The sequence below is a fragment of the Buceros rhinoceros genome, unplaced genomic scaffold, assembly GCF_000710305.1.
Source record: "Buceros rhinoceros silvestris isolate BGI_N320 unplaced genomic scaffold, ASM71030v1 scaffold16019, whole genome shotgun sequence".
Classification (NCBI taxonomy): domain Eukaryota; kingdom Metazoa; phylum Chordata; class Aves; order Bucerotiformes; family Bucerotidae; genus Buceros; species Buceros rhinoceros.
In genome coordinates this window covers 9,942-22,787 of record NW_010432245.1, presented here as the reverse complement: position 1 = coordinate 22,787, position 12,846 = coordinate 9,942, and the positions used below count along the sequence as shown (strand labels likewise).

The following is a 12,846-nucleotide window of genomic DNA, read 5'->3' as shown; positions in this document are numbered from 1 at the left end:
CACCCGGCCCGGTCCCCGCCGCCTTCGCCCTGCCGGCGCGTTAGACCTCTGCGCGGAGTTTTGCAGCTCCTGTCACAAAATCGGCCGGAAACCTGGGTAGCAAGTGGTGGTGATCACTGCCAGAGCCGGTGTATTCCTCGGGAGTACGGGCCCGCCTGCCGGTGCCCGCCTGCCGGTGCCCGCCTGCCTGCGCGGTTCACCGTCCGCACAGCATCCAGTCCTTGAGGCGCGTTTTTTGAGAGAAGTTTTGTGTCAATAGAAATCAATTACATGAATTTAGTAGTCGCTTCTCCCCTTAAAATTCAGAGAATGAAAACGTTAACTTTATTGTTTTCAGTGTCTAAGTACAAACGTTTGAAATGTTTGCACCCAGTTTCTTGTGTTTACTAATTTTCTAAGAATACAACGTATCAGCATGTTGTCTTAAAGGAAAAAAAAACTGGATTATATTACACGGTGGGTTTGTTTTAATGCTTTTGCTTTTCCATTTCTGTGTCCTTTCCTTAGCCCATCAAGGCTCCTGAGTCTGTATCCACTATAATTACAGCAGAATCAATCTTTTATAAGGTATGGTTTATGCAAGTTTTTTTGCAAAAAGGGTCTGCTGTTTCTGTTTCCAGTCTCAGAATTTGCCATAGACAGTGACAGCACTAGGAGGGTATTCACAGAAACTGTTCTTCCTTGCCTAGCCGTTGGCATAGGATTTTGCTCTGCCGTATCTCATTGCCATTAAGTCTTTCAAGTTAGCTTTTCACAGTAGTTTGTACAGTTGTCATTGTCCCTTTTTTCTTCCAAGAAAAACATGCATCTCCTTTCTTTAGTAATTTTTACAGTTGAGTTTTTTAAACTTCTGACTTTCACCATACAGAGGCCAAGCAAAAGTGACTATAGCTGCTTACTTAAATTTGTGTGGTGTTACCTACTTTAGGCACAGAGAATATTGCCTATAGAGAGGATGAGTTGCACTGCCCTAACATCTAAACTGGCTCCCGTTTCAGAGCTGGGTTCAAGCAGTCTTGAACACCCTGAGAGCAGGGTCTGTTGACTATTGCATTGAAATTAGAAGCTAACCTTCTGACGTCCATGCCTGAGAGCAGTTTTACCAGTATACCAAGGTGCTAGTGTTTTGAAGTTCTGAAATTTGTTTTTGTTTCCTGGTAGTACAGACAAACTATTTGAAATGTATTTTTCTCCAAAGAGAAGGTCAGGATAGCCACAGAGAGATGGCACAGCCAGAGGGGTTGTGGTAGGCTGAGCTTCCATATACTCCCTAGAGATGTGAGGCTTCGCATCTCGCATCCCAGATGAATCTCTCTTTACTGTTGTTTAGTTTGAAAGAGAATTGATGTCTTGTCTTGCATGTTTTGCTGGGATTTTTTTTTTCCAGAAATTCCTAAGAATTATTTCAGAAGTTCTAGGTAACCTGATCTCTTCATGCAAAATGTCTCTATTTTGATACTTTGCTATGGTGTTGAGCAAAGGATCATTTGAGGTTTTTGAGGTCTTTTAAGTCCGTTTTAAAAACAAAACCCGCCAGGACGATGCCTGACAAACTCTGATCTTGCTACTGAAGGCACTGCATTGTGCTGTGCGGTGGTGTTAAAACAGGAATGGAGTTGCCTTGACTGTGCAGCCTCACACATTCTACAGAGCACCGTGGAAAATGGTCTGCCCTGGCAATAGCAGGAGGCAGACCTTTGTTTTGGGACTCTTCTGCATGCAGATGGATGAACTTCTTCATACATATGAAGCTGCTTTCCCCGCACGCACAGGGAAGTTACTACAGTTACTTTTTCTAGAAGGTGGTGTCGCACTCTCGTACTTCTGACAGAATGAGGCCCTCCCCACTCTGCAGACAGGAGGTGTGGCAGTCCTGGGAGAGGGGGTTGTAGAGTAGCTGAGAGAGCTGTGTCTGAAGACAGATGAGGCCGGGTTGCTTCTGAGACATGTGGCACACAGAGACAATGTGGAATTACCAGTCTAGTCTCAAAAGCCATTCTGGAACTGAATTCAGACTCATAGGCATAGGGTGCTTGTGCACAAGCAGTGCTGATGACTGCTTAGGTGACACAGCGCTATCTCTTGTGCCACCTTTCTTTTGTGTGTGACTGACTTAAGGCTCTTTTTTGAGACTGGGGCAATTAGTGATAATTCAAGATACTGACGCTTAAGATACTTACAAATCAGAATCACAGAGTGAAGCTTCCAGAATCAGGTTGTTTAATGTAATTATAATCTGTATGTCTTCTAGGGTGTGTATTATCAAATAGGAGATGTTGTTTCAGTGGTCGATGAGCAGGATGGAAAAACATACTATGCTCAGATCCGCGGGTTTATTCAGGACCAATACTGTGAGAAGAGTGCAGCGCTAACCTGGCTCATTCCTACGCAAGCCAGCCCCAAGGATTGTTTTGATCCAGCATCCTATATCATAGGTAATCTCCAAGCCTCTGTTTTATACAACTACCTACATGTGCCTGGACTAATGCAGGGCTGTGGTTTTTAAATGAACTGTTTAGCTTGTCAGGATGATTTGTGCAGCTTCCGTGTTTTAGACCCTAATGCTGTAAGCATCTCATTTACTTCAATAATCTTTTTTAATTATCTCACGTATATAATATGATTAGCACTACTGCAGTGAGTGTGATTATCTGAGTATTTGTGCTCATGGGCACGTTTATAGTCTTACAACTTGAGAGATCAAATTATTATTCCATAGATAGAATCAAAGTTATTACAGTATAAACCTGGTAGAGCAGTCCAAGCTGTTTCTTTTAAAGGACCTGAATTAGCTGATCTTCATCTTGGGTACTTAAAATACATAGTGTGCAAGCACTGGCATAGAGAGCGTTCTGCTGCTGATTATACAATGAATAATATTTCAGAAAAGCGCTTTCGACAAGCAGACCACAAATAGTGTCTATTTAAAATATATTAACTAAAGTATTTCACTCAAATTACTGAATGCTTCAAATGGGAGGGGAAGAAAAAAAAAGGTCAGCCCAGCAGAAACAAGGGTGGGGGTTTCTTGCCTTGCATTTGAGGCAGCTTTGCCTGGAAAGTCACTGATTGAAAAGGCACATTCTCTAAGGGATGTTCGCTGTTGTTGCATATTTTTAAGTCCTGCATACTCCAATTTTATGCCTTTAAATTTTGTCTTTGAAGATTATTTCTTTTTCTCCTAGGACCAGAGGAAGATCTCCCGAGAAAAATGGAATATTTAGAATTTGTTTGTCATGCACCTTCAGAATATTTCAAGTCTCGATCATCTCCCTTCCCTACTGTTCCTACAAGACCAGAGAAAGGCTATATATGGACTCATGTGGGACCTACTCCTGCAATCTCTATTAAAGAAACTGTTACCAATAATTTATAATTTTTTAAAGGAATACTTTGGACGAGTTATTTTGGGTGTGTTCTCAGGTCTGTGAACCCCATATAAGAAGTTTAAAAAAATTATAAAATGATCGTTTTACTTTATGGATTATGTTATTTATTTTAAATTAGATCTTTAAAGTGGAAGTTTTCCTTCCATGTGATGCGTCATTTCTGTGCTCTCCAGACGTTATTGCTCATTTTGGGACAAAACCACAAGTTTCGTGTCAACTTCGACTTTGGTGAACAAATAATTAACTTCTGAAAGTTGCCTTTAGTGTTCTCATTTTCTAACTTACTTTTCAGAAAAGGAATTAAAAGACAAACTCCTAATCACCCAGCACTTCATATACTTGTTCAATTTAGTTAACTGTGACTGCAGGTTTTGTTTACTTAAATAATTTAAGGCTAGCTTCAAATAAACAGCGATGCAGTTTTCTGTTAAGCTGGAGAGGAGTGGTCTACTGAGATTTGTCTTCTTCAGACTTAAACCTATCCTCTGCAAGGCTGTTGAACAGTCCCCTTTTAAGGGAATTTTTTTCAGCTGCATCCGAAACGTGGGCCTATGTATGTAGCTTCCTGCTAAACTTTGATTATGTAATGGGATAAAATTCCTGAAAAGCTGGATGCAAATTTAAAAATTACAGTTATTTGATTTTGCCATCCTGGCATCCTCATGGCAGAAATGTATCCTCATTTCCTCAGCAAGCCAGCACTGATGCTTGATTTGAGTTTCACATTGCTGCTGCTTGTGTGTGTATGTCTTAGCTGGGTCTCTTAAAATTGATTTTTAATTATTTTTTCAGTCTTTGCAATTAACAATGGTAAGAAAAAAATCCTCAAGCAAGTCAAATGAAAAAAACATTTGCAAAGGGAAATAGACTAATTTTATGTAATGACAGTCTTGGTATACCAATGAAAGTAGTTCAATAGCAGAGTGGGAAAAATGCCACATACCAGCATTAAAGTTTTCTGCACTGAACTTTTTATGAGCCAGTCAGCTCCAGACTGAGATGTGCTGGTATGGCCTGAATTACCTGGGGTTAGTGGTTCCTGCTGCCTGTGACGGATAAGAGCTGTAAGTGGCCTTAAATTTACATTTACAGATCTTTTCAACTTTCCTAAGATTTTTTTTTTTGGACATATGTGACCATTGCACCCAGAAGCCTCAAATCAACTGCACTGTAAGTCAGTTAGAGTTGCACTAGGTTTATATTTTAACTTCATGAAAAGCTTTGATTTAAGATGAAATATATTTTGGAATTCTCAACTTTTAATACAGTGGGACCCATGGCAGCAGGAACCAGATACATTTGTTTCAGTCTGCAGCCTCAGTTATGCCCTCTTCAAATACAAGGAAGAGTAGTCAACCTTAAGGGTGCTAAATTTATGGGATCCTGCAAATAGTTTAAAATGCTTGGCAATCAGCATTGTACTGCAAACAGAGAGTTAAATCTTAAGTAGCTTCAGTTGTGACATACATGAGATGTGTGCCTATGTTCAGTGTGTTGCAGTAATTAATCCCAAGGTGACCTCACTCCGGAACCTTCCTCTCCTTTCTCTCCTTTCACTTTCTCTAGATTTCTTTTTTGCTGATTTATCTTTATTAAATTATCAGCCATAAGTAAGTAAAAATAGTGACTCTTAGAAAGTATTTACCAGAGTTAACTCCCTTCACTCAAATGTTTTCCCTCCTTTCTCTGCAGTCCACAAGGTTTTCGCTCAGAATCACTGTATAGTCCTTGTGCTGCCTCAGTATAATCCACGGAGCTTTGCTCTCCTGTGGGCTGACTTTCAAGCTCAGCTGCTTTCCTTGTCCAGTCCCTTTAGGAAGAGGGAAAAAACCAATGCTTACATTCATGTACAGTTTACACCAAATGAAAAGTACTTGCTTGCCATTTGCCTTCTTTGTCAATAAATTGTAACATAAAAGGGAAATATCTATTATGGTATTATGATATTAGAGAAATATCAATGTATGGTTCATGATTTTAAGTTTGTTTCAGTTAGGGTCTTGGCACCCTCCTGTATCAAAGAGCAGGTCATACTGAGAGAAGGGACTGACGGCAGGCATGCATTAGACACATAGTTTGAAAGCTTAAGCAAAAGAAAAGCATTTGGAGCAAGATAATACCTTACTCTTACGAAAAAATTGTATGGTGTATAAAGAGTAGAGGGTACATAACTTGGAACTTCTGTAAGAAAAAGCAAACAACTGCAAGTTTTGTCACCATGAAATGACAGCCAGAATCAAGCAAAAATCGCTGCATGTGAATCACCAGCACCATAGATTTGAGAAAGGGTGTGTTCTGATTAGATTAAAAAAAAGAAGAGCCACAAAAAGAATTGCACAGTTGTGCACAGTTGTGCAATAAAACCACAACTACCCATAGTGTAGTAGGTAATCTAAAACAAATACAAGTCTGCTTCAGTTCTATTATTTAGCTGTGATATTTAGTTGGTCAGAAGTTGACACAGGAATTTTAAATACCTTTTTAGCTGTCTCATCTTGCCATTCATTAGGGAATGAAATAGGAAAAAACACACAGGAAAAAACAAACTTGTCAGCTGATTAAACATAAAACTTGTCTTCTAAAATTTTTTGCTCTACTTCCTGTTACAGAAAAGCAGTTCTTCACTGAAACATTTTTATTTTGTTTGCTGCAGTGTAATATGAAAATGAAGGGCAGAAGGAAGACCTGCAAAAAGGACTCAACAGTGGAAGGAATATCACAGGATCCCATGGGGACATGCTGTGATGGCCTCAACAGAAGGAGCTGAGCTCGCCCATTATGCTCTCTTTTCTTGTTCGGTATTCCCCATGCCAAAATTTAGGTAGGTTTCATTCTTCCATCATTGGATTGTGAGTGAATACACAGGTACTGAAACTACGGCCTGTGTAAACTTCAGAGCATCATGACCAGTCAGTAGACATTGTCAATACTATCCAAGAACACTTGCCTTGCACAAAAGGCCAAAGTGTTTGCGAGCACCAGGTTCCCATGTTAGCTCTGTGAGTGGAGGTTCCTTGAACTGGCATAAGTGAATAGCAGCAGGAGTGAGTCTTGTGAAGATAAGAGGGCCCTGGTTTGACTAAGCGAAAAAAGCGAGCAAATATTGAAGGTCCAAGTGAAGACCTTTGCCTAATTAACTGTAAAATTAATATTTAAATTAATCTCCATGAATATGCTAATGAGCCACAGGCAGTACATGGTGAACATACGTGACTGTGTTACTCAACTCTCCACCCAAATCGTGCTAAATGTCACCTAAGAGGCAGAGACACACTGAGTGAGGGTATGAAAAGCCAGGAGAGAAAATAACTGGCTGGGGAGAAAAGGCTGAAGACTTCACAGGGGCACTCAATGAGCTGTACTCCTCTTCCTCCACCCAAGGCAGGGACGCCTTCTTGGTGAGAACTGTGCTCTCACCATACAGCGAGAACACGTGGGATGGTTTTCTCTTTGCTGCTTTACTGTTATGTATTTGTTATTAGCGCTGTTGCAGTGAGTGCGTTTATCAACAGCAATCCCGAACCTGTTACATCTGTCACTGTAATAAACATTTTTATTTTCTTTGCAAAACTTTCAGCAAAAGTCCTTCGGGCTCTGGCAGGCAAACGCCAGACCCTTAAATGCTCCCGCTTTTGCAAGATTATTTTAGTGCAAGGCTTTCAAGCTCTGGCAGGCAAAAGTTAAAGCCCTACCTTTAATGTGACACTTGCAGAATAGGAAAGAGTTTTCATGACAGAAATAATGCAGACTTTTTTTTTATTATTATTTCGAGTAGGGAGAATTTTCATTTCTGAATCTATAGAGAAATACAAGAGCTTGAAAAGGAAAAGTTACAGACTTAAGGAAAATACTTAACATCTGTTAAGGTGTAAGATGCACTCTTTGAAATAATTTGGTTGGTACACAGGATAATAACAGCAATGCTCATCCCAGTAAAAGAAAAAGGAAAAAAGGCAAAACATTTTTAGTGACTGATAGCTCAACTAAATATAGCAAACAACAAATAACAGCTTTAATTGCTGAAAGCAAAACTTACAGATTTCATATACATAGAGACTGTCCACTAAACATTCAGTGATCTATTCGATATATTTTTATATTATTGAAATGCAGTCTGAGTTACACAAAGCCATACTGGTTGAAGTGAAGAAATTACTCATTTGTAAATCATGTAGATAAACGAACACTGTTTCCTCTTAGGAATTTGTCATATATTTGTAGGCACATTAGAAACACACTTTGGGTATATATTAAATAATTTTTTTATCTCTAACTTACCTGAGTGAGCGTCATCATTTGCGGATTTGCATTAGAAGGCTGGATCAAGGGGAAGAACACAAGGCCATTTTTCTCCAGAATTTAATTTATTTAATTTTCTGGATCTTATTTTATGCCTAGGAGCTTTCTGAATAGCAGCATATTGGCATACCCCTGGGGTTTACATTCTGACAAAGGTTTTTTTGTTGTGATGCTTTTTTCTGTGTCTCTGCATCTTCCAACACGTGAACGTGAGCGGAGCTGCTTGGGCCAGTATGGACAGCATTGGGGGGGCAGGATCAGTGTTCACTACATGGTAGGGGTCAGACTTGGGACTCAGTTAATAGGTCTTGCCTTAGAAAGAGCAACTTCTCTTTGCCCTGTCTCTCCCCTTCCTCCCTCACAAGAGCCCCTAGCTGTTAGGTTTTCTTTCTTCTCTGCTCAGCACCTCACCAAATGTAGCAAGCAACGAGAGACCTAACTGAACAGGCAGAGCCCTGAACTTGCAGAGATGCTAAAATCGTTGCAGTTGGTGCACTCTAGGCTGACCATTTCAGCTTGAAGCTCTGAGGGACAATGAAAAATCTAAAAACCCGTAACTAGTAATTTATGGTTTTCAGCACACGGGGCTGGCTATGTATCTCTTTACTACCCTCACATTGCAGTTCCAGCCTTCAGTGAAGAAGCAGCATGGAAGATGTGACTAGAAAGTGAGATTAATTTCCTTCTTGTGCCATAATCCTACCAACCAAGAAAACCGAAGGAGAAGTAGCACTCTGGTAGAGGACCCAGGTAATACTGTTAATAACCTCTCAGTTCATGACATTTGTCTGAACCAGCAGTTTGGTGCATCATTTCTGGGTACTTTCATAAGCGAAAGAGTTGGCAGCAGTTCTTCAGCTGCTGTAGTACCCTGGTCCTGGGAAAAGACAAAAGCAGTAGTTACAACATCGTATGCAACTGCAAAGTACATGTTTCAGCATGTCCACTGAGCGTAACAGCGTTGCTGGAGTGCCAACAAATAAAAATGCCACCCCTGCTTATACTCAGTGGTGTTGCCTTCACATTTCTTTGTGTTTCCCTCAAACGCAGGTCTCTTTTAGACCCACAGTTCCCAGAGGGCCAAGAACGCAGGAGTGATTAACTGAAGCATTAAAGATAATTGATTAACAGTGACAGATAATAGCAGTGCTGACAGTGACAGTTTGAGACTGGTGATAATAGGCTGATTTATGCTGCCTAGCTTTCAAAAGTCTGCCTATGAACATCTCTGATGCTTTCTGGAGCTTGTGTGCTGAAGATGAGAAGATTTATGCAAAGAGAGCGACCTGACCTTCCTTCCACACTGAAAATGTCCGTTTAATAGATTTGGTGAGCTGTCTCATTCCCTCTACACCGTGAAAGAGCAAGAAGAAAACAGCGATTGCGTACTTAAGGCAGACAATCATTCTGTGCTTGTGTAACCTCTCCACTAGCAAATACAGTTTGTATGTCACGCAAACCTGCAAAAGAACATGGAAGTTTTCCCAGGAGCTGCTGCTCTGCTGTGCCTGAGGTCAGGTGGTCGTTGCAGCAGTCTGTATTGCTCCATCCATGCAAAGCAAGCAGGCTCCCATTGCTTCTGGGGGACGAAGCAGCCCTTTTTGTTTTCCCTTTTTTAACCTGTTAGCCTAATCTGCCAAGTACTTGGAAATTGAAGATAGATTCCAGAATGATGGGAATCCACGAATGGAATTTTCCAGCTACCTCTTATCAAGGAGTCAGGACAGAGCAGAGAGGAAATGTTGCTTTGCTGGGCTTTTTTGCTTGTTTGTTTGTTTTTGCTTTTTTTGTTTGTTTGTTTTCATCCTGCATATGGAGGGGGAATCCAAGGAGATCTTCCCTCTCTGGTCTTTTGGTGGGGTGCTTTGTCTGCCAGGATCTTGCTGACTCATACCCTTCCATTTGACTAATCCTTGTTCTGCACTGGATTGGTTTCATCACGTATTTCTCACCTTCCAAAATGTCACAGAACAGTAACTATTAACTTCAAAATGAGAATCCACTGAAGATAGCGTAATGAATGGCCAAGGGAAAGCTTTGTCTCCTTTTCTAAACAAGGCCTTTATCATGAGATCTGGGTGATCCCTGTGCACCTCTCAATTCATGTTGAAGCTAGCTATAAAAATCTAAGTACACAAAGTGCACTAAAACTGTGTGCGCAAAGTCATCTTGGTGTTAAGTGTTTAAAAATGAAATACATATTCAACAGAACATCAGCACATGTTATAGAAAATACCAGGTAGTAAAACTACCTGGTTTATCTCTTGCTTATAACCGAGGTTGGGGCAGCAGTATGGTGTGTAAGACAAAGCAAGCCTTTCCCTATATCTACAGTAAATTTCACCTGTCAAGTGCAGTCACCAAGTTTTGTGAAGGTCTTCTGTAGTGTTTTATTGCCAACATTTTCTTTTTCACAGGTCTGAAAAACTTACTCACTAGGGTTTTTCGTTCTTGCTGTTTCACTCTTCAGTCTGTCTCCAGATCATTTACGAATTTGTTAAACACCACAGACCTTTGAAGAAGAGCCTTGCAGAACTCATCAATTGCTTTCTACCACTTCCAGAATTAAGCATTCACTCAAACTTTTTTCCCCCATCTTTTAAATACTTAATCATGCCAGGACTTTTCCCCTTATCCAAGGGAAGCTTTGTTTGCATAAGAGTCTTTGGTGAAGATTGCTCTTTTTTGGAAATCAAGCAAAATACATCTATCTGATCGCCCCTGTTCGCAGGTCTGTTGAGGCTTTCAAAAATGCCAGTAACTTCTCGAGGCAGAAGTCCTCCTTCCAAAGACTGTGCTAGCTCTCCCCCAGTATACACTACCTGTTAATGTGCCTCTGCTTTTGGTGCTTTCTACTAGTTTTTCCATGCAGACACTGAACTTACAATCTGTAGTAGCTAAAGTCTTCTCTGGGAGTAGCCGTGCTGGTTTTGGCTGGAGTAGAGTTAACTTTCTCCATAGTAGCCAGTATGGGGCTCTGTTTTGGATTTGTGCTGGAAACAGTGTTGGTAACAGAGGGATGTGTCAAGGCCTCTTCTGCTCCTCACCCCACCCCACCAGCGAGTAGGCTGTGAGTGCACAAGAAGTTGAGAGGGGACACAGCTGGGAGAGCTGACCCCAACTGACCAAAGGGGTATTTCACATCATATGGTATCATGCTCAACGTATAAAACTGGAGGAAGAGGAAGGAAGGGGGGGACATTGAGGGTGATGGTGTTTGCCTTCCCAAGTAACTGTTACAGGTGATGGAGCCCTGTTTTCCTGGAGATGGCTGAACACCTCTTGGTCAATGGGAAGTGGTGAATGAATTCCTTGTTTTGCTTTGCACATGTGGCTTCTGCTTTACCTGTTAAACTGTCTTTATCTCCACCCATGAGTTCTCTCTTTTCCCCTTCGATTCCTTCCCCCATCCCACCAAGGGGGAATGAATGAACAGCTGTGTGGTGGTTAGTTGCTGGCTGGGGTTAAGCCACGATAATAAGATGGCATCATATTTGCTGTGCTGCCACCCACCTGGCTTTAAATGAGGTGTTGCATTATTGCATTGGTAGGGTTCTCCATCACTGCTGACTGAATACCATCACATATTCGTGGACGAATGCTCAATTTTCACAGCCTGGGCTGTGGGGTAGTGCATATGGGATTGGGTAATACACAGGGAAGTCTATACACCAAATGGATCACAACTCATAATAAAACCCCCCGAGAATCAGTCTCGAGTAGTCTGTGTAGGGGTGGGAAATTTGTGGCAGGAGTAGCCCTTACAACCACCTGCACTTGCCTGTACCAAGATAACAGATACTGGAGAATGGTTTGCATTTGGGCAGTGGCTTTGTTGGTAGGGGAATGCTATCATCCTCTGGGAAAATGGAACTGTTATGCAAAAACAACTGATAAATAAGCAAGTGGCTCATTAGACTCCTTCTAAAATGAGGTTAGGGTTCTCTTACTGCTGTGCCATGCCACGCCACATGACCATCACCTCATCCATTCTGGCAAAGTCTGCAGGATGCACACAAAAACCAGGAGCTGACCTTGGACTTAGCTGTAGGATTTCAGCCCTAGCCTTGCTCAGATGCAGCTTCAACTTTACAATGAACATTACACAAGAAACAAAGATCACCTTTATTGTGGTTGGTGACATATTGTATATTATGATTAATAAAGGACTTAATGGCCTTACAGAACTGAGAACAAAAATATTCATAGCTGTAGGACTGTAGTTTCAACTGCTCTTTACAGTTACTGCATTGGAAAGATCAGACAAATAGATTATAGTTTTGATCTCTTATCATGCGGTTGGAACTGGTACATCTCGTATCTAACAGAGTACATGTCTCCAAAATTATGAAAGATGAATGTGATGTCCCAACTGTTAATAGTTGTTAATAGTTACTTCTGTAAGCTTCCTGCCACAGAATCTTGCAATGGTTGACAACAGAACTTTTTATTTGGCAAGTTTCTCTCTTTCACCCGCACAGTCACGCTCACCTTCAGGAAGATTATATGGAGTTTTTTGGTTCAACTCTTCTAGTTGGCAATTCTAATGCTGGCTCTTAGTTAACATCTGCTAGCTCACTGACTCCTTTATTCTTGCATTTGGGCTTAGGGCTTCAGTGAGGTTCTTTTTCTTCAGTAATTATTTTTCAACTTTAGTCTCTTCAGTGACAATAACAACTTTTTCATGGAGAACATCTCCAGGCGGTTCATGCATCTTGATGAAACGCTGAAGTACTTCAATGTCTGTTTAATGAAATAGAAGTGTAACTGCAATCTAGCTGTGGCTAGAAAGGGGTTTTTTACCTGAAAACATCCAGATTATACTGTGCTGGGCGTTGCCCCTTTAGCTGACTCTGAAGAGTAAACCCAGGCATCTGTTTGCTTACATATAGGAATTTGGGCGCCTTCAAAATCTTCTGAATTCCTTTATTTAGGTAGAACAGAATAGTTCTCTTTTCTCAGGAAGCAGTTTAGACTTTCTTTAGAGACAAAGCTACTTTCAGAAGTTCCTGCTGCCCTCCTACACAATCTGTGTTCGTGGTCTGCTTTCCTGAAGATCATCACCTCTCTGTCAATGTGAGTGCCTTGCTGTAAACCAGCTGTGTTAACTTATCCAGGTTCAAAACGCATCACAGTTTTTTTTTCTTACCATAGATCT

The 12,846-nt window shown here is 41.0% G+C and overlaps 1 protein-coding gene across 1 annotated transcript; it reads left to right on the top strand.

Annotated features, from left to right (window-relative positions):
- Nucleotides 1–507: 507 nt before the first annotated feature.
- GATAD1 (GATA zinc finger domain containing 1) lies at nucleotides 508–3,525 on the top strand (the record flags this gene model as incomplete). Its single annotated transcript, XM_010143710.1, has 3 exons — nucleotides 508–567; nucleotides 2,252–2,435; nucleotides 3,186–3,525. Coding segments are annotated over 3 exons (435 nt in total), but the record flags the coding sequence as incomplete, so codon positions are not given.
- Between the last annotated feature and the right edge of the window lie 9,321 nt (nucleotides 3,526–12,846).